The sequence below is a fragment of the Gekko japonicus genome, unplaced genomic scaffold (genome assembly GCF_001447785.1).
Source record: "Gekko japonicus isolate JY-2015 unplaced genomic scaffold, Gekko_japonicus_V1.1 scaffold1592, whole genome shotgun sequence".
Lineage (NCBI taxonomy): Eukaryota > Metazoa > Chordata > Lepidosauria > Squamata > Gekkonidae > Gekko > Gekko japonicus.
Genome location: NW_015175406.1, coordinates 359,917 through 373,303, shown reverse-complemented (window position 1 = coordinate 373,303; position 13,387 = coordinate 359,917). Strand labels below are relative to the sequence as shown.

At 48.9% G+C, this 13,387-nt stretch overlaps 1 protein-coding gene across 1 annotated transcript in view; it reads right to left on the bottom strand.

Moving 5' to 3' along the window:
* Positions 1-548: 548 nt before the first annotated feature.
* The window catches only part of LOC107122610, a 49,095-nt gene continuing 36,256 nt past the window's right edge, over positions 549-13,387 (bottom strand). Inside the window, exons 10-12 of the mRNA XM_015425722.1 lie at positions 7,280-8,137; positions 2,819-2,945; positions 549-1,469 (exon numbers count right to left, since the gene is read on the bottom strand). Of these exons, the coding sequence (XP_015281208.1) occupies positions 613-1,469; positions 2,819-2,945; positions 7,280-8,137 (1,842 nt within the window). The 3' untranslated portion in view covers positions 549-612. The remainder of the gene's footprint in view (positions 1,470-2,818; positions 2,946-7,279; positions 8,138-13,387) is intronic.

The following is a 13,387-nucleotide window of genomic DNA, read 5'->3' as shown; positions in this document are numbered from 1 at the left end:
AGCCACCACACATTCAAGTGGTTGCGTGAATAGTCCCCCAGGATTAGGGATGCCAGAATACCACAAAAAAGATTTATATGGGTTTTGAAGAGATTTCTAGGAAACACCTTTCTACCCACTTCCTCAGTCAATGCTAACTGCAGACCATGTGGTAAAATTGCTCTGGGACAGACTCCAGGGAGAGGAGGGAACGTTCACATGCTCAAATGCTCCCTCCTCACCACAAAAAAGTCTCTGCACATAGAAAGGTACCATTTCAGGATATAAACTTTTCTCTTTGTCGTCTAGATTTCCATGTGCAAGGAGATTTTTAAAAAATATGTAGTGAAATATTGAATTATGCAATCCCCACTCAACTGTCTGAAAGCGATACAATCTAAGAACAGTTTTGCCATGAGATATGCATTCTGCAGATGGGTTCTGCTCCACTGACAGCTATCAATGAAGGTTTTACCCATGCCAAAGCACAGTGAGAATCTTTCCCCCTTCCTAGGAACTTTCTGATATTTAATGATATTTGACCACAACCTGTTTCTATTACAGAGGGTTTAAAAAAAAAAAGAGTTATCGCCTATGCAGATTAACTTTTTTCAAATGTAAAACCGGTTGTGTTCAAGAAGGCAAACTTGTCTCCACTCGCTGAGCTTGCACAGGACTCCCCTCTTGTTTGGAGTCACTTAGGTTTAAGAAGATCAGATAGCCCACAGTAGCTTTTCCAACAGTGTCGATTTTTATATGGCTTTTCCGATGTGAAGTAAGGCCTGCCCGCTGACTGAATCTTTTCCCACACTCGGCGCATTTGTACGGTTTCTCCCCTGTGTGGATCCTCACGTGGGTCATGAGGTTCCCCTTCTGACTGAACGTCTTCCCACAGTCCGAGCACTTGTAGGGGTTCTCCCCTGAGTGGATCCTCTTGTGGGCTATGAGGTTCCACTTGCGATTGAAACTCCTCCCGCAGTCCGAGCATTTGTACGGGGTCTCCCCCTTGTGGATCCGCTTGTGCCCCGTCAAGTACCGTTTCTGATTGAAGCTCTTCCCACACTCGGAACACTTGAAGCGCCTGTCCCCCATGTGGCTTCTCTCGTGGGCAATGAGGCTGGAACTCTGAGGGAAGATTTCCCCACAGTGTGAGGACCTGAGGGGCTTCTTGTCCGCGGGGACCGTTTCTTGTTTAAGAAGGTCTCCACTTGGTCTGAAGCTTCCTTCACCACTGTTAGCGCTCATTTTTAGCCCCTCACAGTTGTGCCTTTTGGTTTCTTTCTCGTGAAAGTCACCTTCCCAAGAGGGAAGAGCTTCAGCTATCCTGCTTTCTGTGTCCTTCGTCTGCTTTGCCGCTGCCCCTTGCTGCCCCAAGGCCATCATTCCTTCTTCATAATGTTGGAAAACTAAGCCTATTCTCATGGACGCATCGTGTGGTTCCACTTGATCAGAAGCCTCCTGACGGAAGGAATCTCCCAGCGGCCCATTGCCTGATGAAAAGGGGGGGGGGATCACGACAAGGAGTAGGAAGAGGAGGAGAAGAAGAAGAAGAAAAGAAGAGATTGGATTTATACCCCGCCCTTCACTTGGAGTCTAAGAGCGGCTTACAAACTCCTTTCCCTTCCCCTCCCCACAACAGACACCCTGTGAGGTGGGTGGGGCTGAGTGAACTCTGACACAAACGGCTCTTTTTCAAGGACAGCTGTGCCAGAACTTGTGACTGACCCAAGGTCACATCAGCAGGTGCAAGTGGAGGAGTGGGGAATCAAACCCGGTTCTCCCAGATTAGAGTCCACACACTTAACCACTACACCAAAGAAGAAGAGATTGGATTTATACCCTTCCCTTCACTTGGAGTCTCAGAGAGGCTTACAAACTCCTTTCCCTTCCCCTCCCCACAACAGACACCCTGTGAGGCGGGTGGGTCTGAGAGAGCTCTGACACAAACTGCTCTTTTTCAAGGACAGCTGTGCCAGAGCTTGCGACTGACCCAAGGTCACATCAGCAGGTGCAAGTGGAAGAGTGGGGAATCAAACCCGGTTCTCCCAGATTAGAGTCCGCACACTTAACCACTACACCAAAGAAGAAGAGATTGGATTTATACCCTTCCCTTCACTTGGAGTCTCAGAGAGGCTTACAAACTCCTTTCCCTTCCCCTCCCCACAACAGACACCCTGTGAGGCGGGTGGGTCTGAGAGAGCTCTGACACAAACTGCTCTTTTTCAAGGACAGCTGTGCCAGAGCTTGCGACTGACCCAAGGTCACATCAGCAGGTGCAAGTGGAGGAGTGGGGAATCAAACCCGGTTCTCCCAGATTAGAGTCCCCGCACTTAACCACTACACCAAACTGGTGTAAGGAGAGCAGGAGGAGGAGGAGAATGGATTTATACCCCGCCCTTCACTTAGAGTCTCAGAGCGGCTTACCATCTCCTTTCCCTTCCTCTCCCCACAACAGACACCCCGTGAGGTAGGTGGGGCTGAGAGAGTTGTGACAGAACTGCTCTCGAGAGAACAGCTCTGAGAGAACTTGTGACTGACCCACTGTCACTCCAGCAGGTCAAAGCCGGGATGCAAGTCCAAACAGGCTTCAGGCATCTGAAGAAGTGAGCCATGACTCAGGAAAGCTCCTTAGCCTGCCACCAATCTTGTTAATCTTTAAGATGCAACTGGACTCTTGCTCTTTTCTGCTGCTACAGAGAGACTAACATGGCTACCCACCTTGATCAGGCTTCAGGCCTATAGGAGTTTATGAAGGTTTGGAAGAAGAAGAGGGACATTTTTCCTGGAGGCTAGGTAACGTCTCTTATAAATGGACCTGCTCTGCACAAGAAAGCCTTACCCAGAAGGCTTCCTTCTTTGCCCAACTCCTGCTTGGCTGCTCTGCAAAGCTGCCGGTTCCAAGTGTCTGACGGAACCTGGCCCGCCTCGGCGGAATTCACAGCCACCTCCGCAAAAGGCACAGGTACCTGAAGGGGGAAATCAGGAAAAAGAAAAACACATTTCAGGGAATGGCCGCAATACAGTGGCTACTGTCACGTTCCTTTGCCTGAGGCAAAAGTCATTTGAGGAATTTACTGCCACAGGATGTAGTGACGGCTACAAATCGGGATGGCTTTAAAAGAGGACTAGATAAATTCATGGGTGACAGGGCCTACCTAATAGTGGCTACTAGCCACGAAGCTAACTGGAACTTCCATGTTCAGAGGCAAGGGACCTATGAATACCAGCTGCTGGAGGTAGGGAGGCATAAAGACGTAATATTTCAAAGCCAGGGGCTACAGTTGCCAACCCTCAGGTGGAGCCCGGAGATTCAGCAGAATTAAACAGATCTCAGGACTACAGAGATCAGTTCCCCTGGAGAAAATTGCTACTTTGAAGGGAAACCCTGTGGCACTATACCCTGCTGTGGCCCCTCCCCTCCTCAAACTCTGCCCTCCCCAGGCTCCACCCCACAAACCTCCAGGAATTTCAAAACGCAGAGTTGGCAAACCTACAGGGGGGGGGGGGCAAAAACCTCCACCCCCATGCCATTTATGACTAATGTAGCATGTAAAATGGTACTGGTCACCACACCTTAAAAAGGATATTATAGCTTTGGAAAATGTGCAGAAAAGGGCAACTCGAATGATTAAAAGGTTGGAACACTTTCCCTATGAGGAAAGGTTAAGGCGCTTAGGGCTCTTTAGCTTGGAGAAACGACGACTGAGGGGTGACATGATCGAGGTTTATAAGATTATGCATGGGAAAGAGCAGGTAAAGAAAGAGGTACTTTTCTCCCTTTCTCATAATACAAGAACTCGTGGGCCCTCCATGAAACTGCAGAGTGGTCGGGTTAGAACGGATAAAAGGAAGTACTTCTTCACCCAAAGAGTGATTAAGACGTGGAATTCACTGCCACAGGCAGTGGTGGGTGCTACAAGCATGGACGGCTTCCAAAGGGAATTAGATAAGCATATGGAGCAGAGGTCCATCAGTGGCTATTAGCCACAAGGTATAGCTAGGGGCTCTGGGGCAAGTGATGCTCTGTCTTCTTGGTGCTGGGGGGGGGGGGTTCAACAGTGGGAGGGCTTCTAATGTCCTGGCCCCACTGGTGGACCTCCTGATGGCCCCTGGTATTTCTGGCCCCTGTGTGACACAGAGTGTTGGACTGGATGGGCCTTTGGCCTGATCCAACATTGGCATCTCTTATGTTCTTATGTTCTTACTCTTTGGTATATCTACTGAACTGAGACATTTAACTGCCTTGGTTCCTTACAAGCAACTCTGCAAGTATATCCAGTACCTGAGAAAGAATCACACACTTCTGCACCCTACGAACACAAGAGAAGCCATATTGGATCAGGCCAGTGGCCCATCCAGTCCAACACTGTGGGTGCAGTCAGACGGGCCGTTTAGTCCGCTTTTGGCCTGCCTCAGAAACGGATTTTATCTGTGCGATCACACAGTCAACATCTGCCTCCCGTCCCCAGCCATCGCTTTCCGGCTCAAAACTGCTTTAACCCAGAGTATTTTGATACCAGGTCTCCAAGTGGTGTTTTCCTGATTCTCCGGTTCCAGCCGCACTTTTCTGACGTCTGATTGCTCCTCCAGTGTCGAGCCACTTCCGGTTTGAATCCCCTTCCTGCTCGAAAGCTGCCCGAGGCTTCCGCTTTTTGCCCGCCATTGTTTTTAAAGTGTTGGCAGTGTGCGCATAGGCGGTGGTCTGCCACCGCGTTATTAAAAACAATGTTTAAACAGTGCCTAGTTTTAGCATTTAGATGAGTTTGGGATCTCACGGAGGCCATTTTCGGGGTAAACGTTTAAAGGGAAGTGTTCCTTTAGAGTTTAAAGGGAAGTGTTACAGCAGTCGGGTTGAAGTGGAAATCGCTGTTCTGCGCATGGGCGCAAATTTTAATTCTACAGATGGCCACCTGTGCGCATGGCCCAAACTGAGAGAGAGAAAAACAACGCTGACGCACGCTCCTGCGTGTGGACGGCGAGGAGCGATGTGGCTGCGCAGCGATCCGGAGCAAGGAGGTGAGTGTGATCGCGATTCTCCAGGTTAAAAAAAAACGCATCGGGGCCGGAGCAATTTAAACCGCTCCCAGCACGCCGTCTGACCGCACCCTCTGTGTCACACAGTAGCCAAAACCCAGGTGCCATCAGGAGGCCCACCAGTGGGGCCTATGCTACCTTGGCACATATATCTTTAAGTTTAGTCCTCTGGGAGGCCGAAACCTACCAATCGTTACAATTTCCATGTGGATATTCAGAAACATCTGAATGCACTAGGGTTCCCAAACACCAGGTGTGTCCTGTCGATCTCCCAAAATTATAGCTGACTTCCAGACTACAGAGATCATTTCTCTTGAAGAAAATGGCTGCTGTGGAGGGTCGAGTCTACTGCATTGTACCCTATTGAGCTCCCTCCCCTCCTCAAGCCCTGCCCTTCCCAGAATCCATCCCCAAATCTCCAGGCATTTCCCTGTTGGGATATTTGTGCGTTCTCTTCCTGTGGTGCCAGTTTTTCTTAAAAAAAAAATAAATGAAAGCATTTCCTGTCTGTTATGCATGCTAATTTCTAGTTAGAGATCCAATAGCCTTATCTAGATAGTTTTCCTGCTAGAGCAAGGTGACAGAATGCATAATTGGTTGGTGCTGGGATTCTCCAATTGAATAATCAATAGTTTGGGGATGAGACGAGGGAGAGAGCATCGGGCAGGGGTGGCCAAACTCTGGCTTGGGAGCCACATGCGGCTCTTTCACACATATTGTGCGGCTCCCGGCAGGGCAGCTGTGGAAGTGAAGGGGAGGCAGGCCTCTCTGATCAGTCGTCCCTTCCCCAGCCCGTGTTCCCCTCCCTGGGTAGGCTTGAGGTGGGGGGGAGCAGAGAAAGAAAGCGATTTTAAATGTGTTCTCAAACCCCCGCATTGGTTAGCTTGGAGAAGGCAATTGTCTCTTTAAATCCCTTCTCCAAGTCAAACCTGCTGGCATGGGGGTGGGGGTTGGAGAACACATTTGAAGTTGGTTTCTTTTCACCTCTCCCTCCCCCCCTCCCCATTTATTTGCTTTCTTTCAACCTCTCTCTCTTTCCTTCTTCCTTCTTTCCTCCCCCATCTATTTGCTTTCTTTCCACCTTTCTCTTTCTCTCTTCCTCCCTTTCTTTCTCTCTCCCTCCCCATCTATTTACTTCAATGTAAATCAAGTGCTGATTTATCACTTACCTAGCTGTCGACTCTAGCCCAGGGGTGGCCAAACTGTGGCTCGGGAGCCACATGCGGCTCTTTCACACATATTGTGTGGCTCTCGGCAGGGCAGCTGGGGAGGCGAAGGGGAGGCATGGTCGTTGTTTCCCCAGCCGGTGTTCCTCTCCCTGGGTAGGCTTGAGGTGAGGGGGAACAGAGGAAAAAACGCAACTGTAACTTTAAATGTGTTCTCAACCCCCCCTCCCATTGGTCGGCTCGGAGAAAGCATTTGTCCCTTTATATCCCTTCTCCAAGCCAAGCCAGCTGGCATGTGTGTGTGTGTGTGTGGGGGGGCCCTGGAGAACACATTTGAAGTTGCTTTCTTTCCACCTCTCCCTTTCCCCTTCCTCCCCATTGATTTACTTTCTTTCAACCCCTCTCTTTCCCCTTTCTTTCTTCCCTCCCCCATCTATTTGCTTTCTTTCCACCTTTCTCTCTCTCTTTTCCCCACCCTTCCTTCCTTCCTTTCTTTCTCTCTCCCTTTTTTCCTCCCCCTCCCCATCTATTTTTTCTTTGTTTTTCTCTCTCTCTCTCTTTCCTTCCACCTTTCATTCTTTCCACCTCTCTCTCTCTTAGACAAATAGATAGCATTGTACAAATAAATATCATTATCAATATCTGTTTTACCTCCTTTTGTTTTATTTTTGGTAGTCTGAGTTAATGTTAATAAAAAGCCAATTTGCATATTTCCCAATAAAACCATGTGTGCAATATTTGTTCACGTCTTGTGGCTCTCAAACATCTGACGTTTATTTTATGTGGCTCTTATGTGAAGCAAGTTTGGCCACCCCCTGGCAAAGGATTTCAGTTTACTGCTCTTTGTTTCTCTTCTTGAATTTTCCTTTGAGTCATAACTTAATTTCTTAAAGAAGCAACATATGGCTTAGAGCTAGTAAGGGCGACTTATTTTACTTTTGTTCTCCAAGTACCTTAGACAAGTACACATGTGTCTGGCTGCTTTAATATAACTTTGTTTTTTAATCTCAACACCTAACATTCCCAACCAGCAACCCAAGGACACACCCTCATGAGTCATGGACCTCTTGGGTTCTTCTGGGCAACCGGCTTTCTCTCACCTGCAGCCCCCATCTCTTGCTGTCCCGCCGGCCCACCAGGAAGTCCTCTGCCAGGGCCACAGCACGGGCACAGCTCTCCGGCCCGCTCTCCCGGACCCAGCTCTGCATCTCCAAGGGCAGGATGATCAGGAACTGCTCCAGGACGAGCAGCTCCAGGATCTGCTCTTTGGTGCGTCGCTCCGGCTTCAGCCACTGACGGCAAAGCTCCCGCAGCGTGTCGCAAACCTCCCGGGGCCCTTTGGCCTCCTGGTAGCAGAACTGCCGGAACTGCTGGCGCCGCATCTCCAGGCGGACGGTGTCCTCGCTCAGAATCTCTTCCTTGACTTTCGCGAAGGAGTCCAAGCTCCGGTACACCCTGCGGCCTTCTCCGCCGAGGCTCGGCAGGGGTTGGGCGGCCCAGCCTCCTCTCGACCACTGCGGGGCATTGACGACGCCTTTGAAGGAGGCCTGGAAATCCTTTGAGTCACTCCCCGACGCGGGCTGAGGCAGTTGTCCCGGGTCAGGGGCCTGCACGCTCCTGAGGAACTCCTGCCACTGGGCTTCCCAGTGCTGCTGGGGGACCTCGTCCGGCTCTCGTTTCACCTGGGGCGGGGGCCCTTTGCTCAGGAAGGTCCCGATGCTGCCCGCGTGCACCACCTGCGGCGGCCCTTTCTTGGCCTCTCCCTGCTTCCCTTCCCACAGCCCGGAGCCGGCTGGGGCCTGCTCCTCCATTTTCAGAGCTGGTGCCGTTCCCTCCTCTGTGTCCAGCCGTCCTGAGGGGAGGCCCCCCACGTCCAGGCAGCACTCTGATATTTCACCCAGCGCAAGGGGGCTTCTTTTGGAAGTCTTCTCATCCAGTACCGAAGGGTGGGCGACGAACTCTCAGTCAGCAAGAGGGGCTTGTTCTGATAGGGAGAGAGAAAGGAAAAACTGTGGAGACCAAATCATTAGAATCAGGGCTATTTTTGGGCGGGAACGCACAGGAACGGAGTTCCGGCTGGCTCCCGAGTTGGCCACGCCCAGCAGGAACACATAAGCATAATAGGCCACACCCAACAGCAGGAACTCATTAGGACTGGCTACATTAGGGATGTGTGGCCTAACATGCAAAGGAGTCCCTGCTACAAAAAAAGGCCCTGGGTTTTGACAATAAACAAAGTAAACAGAATAAGAAGCAAAAGTAAACAGAATAAGAAGCAAAAGTTGGGTGTGGCTGGATGATCACACTTCTGGTAACATGGGGGTGTGGCCTAATGTGCTAATGAGCTGTACTGTCAGGGTATGACCTAATATGCTAATGAGTTTGTGCTGTTGGGTGTGGCCTATTATGCTAATGAGTTTCTGCTGGGCTTTTTCTACAAAAAAAGCCCTGGGTAGAATGCCAGACTAGAGCCGGGGAGAGCTGGGTTCAAAACCCCACAGTGCCTGCACTGCAGCTAGGGTTGCCAACCTGGATGACATATCTTCCTAACATTGTGACCCTCAGTTTGCGTACTAACCTCCAGGTGGTGGCTAGAGATCGCCTGGGATTACAACTGATCTCCAGGCGATAGAGATCAATTCCCCTGGAGAAAATGGCTGCTTTGGAAGGCGGACTCTATGGCTACTGCCCTAACTGACGCTCAGTGAGTGGCCCTGTACCACTCACTCATTTAGAGTACCCTACCTCACAGGGTGGTTGTGAGGTTAAGGCAGAGGATCCCACCTTAAGCTCCACGGAGGAAAGGTGAGACAAAAATGTAATAAGGAAAAAATATGTGAAAGTATTATCACTTCTTCCTCTTCCTAAGTGGAAAAATAAAGGTATATGAGTATAAACTCGTTTAAATTAATTCATTACGTTGGGAGTAAAGAAAGACAGAATTGTTCAAAACTGACTATATAACACATGACACATATAAAACACATGTAACATATATAACACATTGACTCTCTAATGCATATAACTATTTAGCACATCCATTTACTGGATATATAAATACATCCATCTATAGATGTCACTCTTGTATTAGATCAAGATGGGTCACTGTGTTAGTCTGTCTGTAGTAGTAGAAAAGAGCAAGAGTCCAGGAGCACCTTAAAGACTAACCCAGAGGTGACGTCATCACACCGGGCACTTCGTCAAGGGATGCTCTAGTGTTTGGGCTTAAAACTCTATGGTACCATACACCTCAACAATGTGCCCGGCGTGATAACGTCACTTCCGGGTGACGTCATTGTGACGCGTGCGTGAGGCTCCTGAAGACACGGCCTCTCCCGTCCCCCCGGTTGCCAGATAGGGACCTGGCAACCCTACCCCACCCACTTTCTAAAAATGCTTGGCAAGTGCCAGGAAAGGTGTTGGCAGGTGCCATGGTGCCCCCAGGCTCCACGTTGGGGACCCCAGATCTAGAGGAGTTAAATTCCTTCCTGTGGAATGGATGCATCTATCCCAGTCTTTCTGCAGGATCAACGCATGTGCATGAACAATAATGCACCCTGCAGAACCACAGCCTGTCATTTCCCCACCATGTGGTTCCTGAGGTACATTTTAAACTAGGTTACCTACTGTAAGGCAATTAATTTTTTTTTTCTAGCACGACCTTCCCCCAGTGAACAAACAACGTCTTGGCTTTTAAATCAATGTAGGACAGGCCCCTAAGGAATAACTGAACACAGCCCACAGAAGGAAGGCCAGGAGCCTTAAGCAAAGCGCAACAAGAGGGGGGGGGGATATACGGTTCCTTGGTCTGAGAGCTGCGGTATGAAACTGGAGTCAGAAATCCATCTCTGTGTTTGTGAAATATCTGACAGTAAATATAATACACAATATAAACACAGCAGACTGTCTCTCTAATATATAAGAGTCCTTCCTAATCCTAAAAGAATTAATTTACTATTGGGGGGGGGGATTTAGCAGGTGAGATTATTGGTTCTTATCCAGGCAATTTACAGGCCAAAGTCCTGTTTTACTACTTCCCCACAAAAAGGTTCATAGATTCCTTTCAGGTAACCTGACAATACCATTCGGAGACAAACCACATGTGACATCTGTCACATGAAGGCCACAAGGGCTTGTAGGAACTCAATTCAGAAGCACCATAGGGGCTCAGTTTTGGTTGGGACTGTGGTGTGGGGAAGCAGGGGTTCCTGTCTCCCCCCACATGCTATTTCCGTAACCTAAAATGACCCCAGGGTACATCATAGAGTTTTTACCATAGAGTTTCAGGTGAATCCTAGAGTGTCACCCTGACATGGTGAAGTCACTTATGGATTCATGCCGAAAGTCAGGGCTATTTTTGGGCAGGACTGCACAGGAACGGAGTTTCGGCTGGCTCCCAAGTTGGCCACGCCCAGCAGGAACTCATTAGCATAATAGGCCGCACCCAACAGCAGGAGCTCATTAGGATTGGCTACATTAGGGGTGTGTGGCCTAACATGCAAAGGAGTTCCTGTTACAAAAAAGCCCTGGGTTTTGACAACAAACAAGGTAAACAGAATAACAAGCAAAAGGTGGGTATGGCTAGATGAGCACACTTCTGGTAACATGGGGGTGCGGCCTAATGTGCTAATGAGCTGTGCTGTCAGGGGTGTGGCCCAATATGCTAATGAGTTCCTGCTGTTGGGTGTGGCCTATTATGCTAATGAGTTCCTGCTGGGCTTTTTCTACAAAAAGAGCCCTGCCGAAAGTGAAGTCATTAAATGACACCGTTATTTATTTTTTTAAAGTCACAGCTGCACAAAACTGTACACAGCTAAGAGATGGCACAGTACAGTGTCTCAGAGTTTGTCCTGGGAAGTTCAAATCCCCATAATACTGGCCTCCTTGACAGGGACCTTGCAGAGCTTTACTACTACATTTCTGCATCTGTTAAAACAGTAACATCCAAATCTGTCTGGTGGGGAAGTAAGGAACTTTTAATGACCCATGAGAAATGAACAAATTAAAGCCCAAAGTATGTAACAACAGAGGAGGAGGCCCATAGTATCTCTGTATGAGTTACTGTTCTGGCTTAGCCTTTTTCCAATCAGCCTCTATTGAGGGCAGGTCATTCGCTATGACTCTGCAACAGCCATGACCAAATGATGTCATCACTCCCACTACAGGTATTCTCAGAGGAGGGTATTTGGTACATCTCTGTGTGAGTCTTTACAATCAGACTGGCAAGTCCAGATGAAGGGCTCACGCAGAATACACTGGGGGACCAACTCTTCAGAGAACCACCAATCCTTCCTACTGCACAAACTCATAGCACACTTTCTTTACACTTTCCATTCCCAAAACATAAAAAGGACAGGATATTTTCTTTGTCCAAAGTTCTGGAAATAACTTTGTTCAATTATTGCCCAGTTATTTATTTTTTAAAGTTGGCAACCCATTAGCAGAACCTCTGGCATAAGGTTTCCGGGTCCCCCCTGGCCACCAGAAGCCGAGGGGTGGAGGGTTACCAGATCCAGATTGGGGAACTCCTGGGGACATTTGGGGATGGAGCCTGGGGAGGACAGGGACCTCAGTGGGGCACAATGCCATAGAGTCCACCCTCCAAAACATCCCTTTTCTCCAAGGAAACTTATCTCCGTAGTCTGAAGATGAGCTGTAGAAAAGAGCAAGAGTCCAATAGCACTTTAAAGACTAACAAAATCTGTGGCAGCGTATGACCTTTTGTGAGTCACTGCTCACTTCTTTAGATACAGCCAGAATGTGAGTCTATCTGTCCTTATATCTTGGCGAGTGGAGCAATTTCAGCAGGCAAATGACAATAGCAGGCAAATGACAATAGCAGGCGTGATTGGATTAGGTGTGATATGCAGAGGAGTAGTAGTAGGTATGGGGAAATCAGCATTGGTAATGAGACAGGAAACCTAGTTCTGGATTCAGTCCAGGACGATGCATTGTAAGGATATATGAAACTCACATTCTAGTTGTATCTGAAGTAATATTAGTCTTTAAGGTGCTACTGGACTCTTGCTCTTTTCTACTGCTCTGGACTAACACGGCTACCCATCTTGATCTATCTCCATGGCGATGAGCTGTAATTCTGGGCGATCCCCAGGTCCCTCCTGGAGGCTGGCATCTCTACTTTGGCAACAAAAGATTCCTGTCTAAAAAGAAATCTCTCCTGGCTTAAACTCCGGGTACCAAGTGGATCGCTCAGCTTTGTTAACGTTATACAGAAAGTTCAAGGTACAATCCAGACTACTGCTGTCCTTTCCATTCACTGGGTTGCAAAAGACAGTTTTGCAAAAACGGCCAAATTTGGGCTCAGGTCCACCCCTACCCCTTTCGCTCTCCTTCTGATCAAGCAAGTCTGGCTGGGCCACTCCGCTTTCTTTTGCATCCCCCCCGAACCTCAACTTTGGGTACCCACCACCACACACTCACCTCTTGCTGCAAGCTTAGCAACGCAAAAAGAAATGCATCGCCCGAGAAAGGGTCTGCTCCAAACTCAGACTGTCTCTCCCACCAGATTGGGGGAAATGCTATTTGTACAGATTTTAAAAGACACTTTCCCACCAGGGCGTCCTTAGGAGGAGGGAGAGAGGAAGTGGTTCCATACCTCCGGACTCTTTTTCCTGACATTTCCAGGCCTTGCTAGGAACAGCTCAACTCGGTAGGTTTAACCAGTTCAGCTTACTCCGGCTCTGTTTGTTTGATTCTGAAGAGGGGCGCTCCTCGATCTCTAAAATTCCCCAGCGGGACAAGCAGTTCCCAGATCTCCAAAACACTCCCTCCCTCGAATTAAAGTGGCAGTTTTACTCATCACTTAGTGACAACTTGGGCATTTCCCTAGCGGCAACTAGTTTTGTTAAGTTTATTTTCAGTTTGCAGAATGTTAGGTGGCGCTCCCTTGGTCCCCGCCCCAATTAAAAAGCCTTATTTTTATTTTATAAAACCACAGGATGTGAAATCCCTACAGAGCATGCTGGACTTGGGAGTTCTGAGTAATCTTCTGGCAAAATGACCACAGCCGGGGATCATTTCCTGCAGGAGCGCACAGGAGTGGAGCTCAGGCAGTAAAGAGCCCAGGGGGCGGGAACATGCAACAAGCCCCACCCCCTGCTCCCAGCAGCCCTCAGTCAGAGCAAGAAGCAGCCAGGTAAGTTGCAGAGCCCAAGGGTGTAGACTTTCCAGTGCGGGGGGGGGCTGGG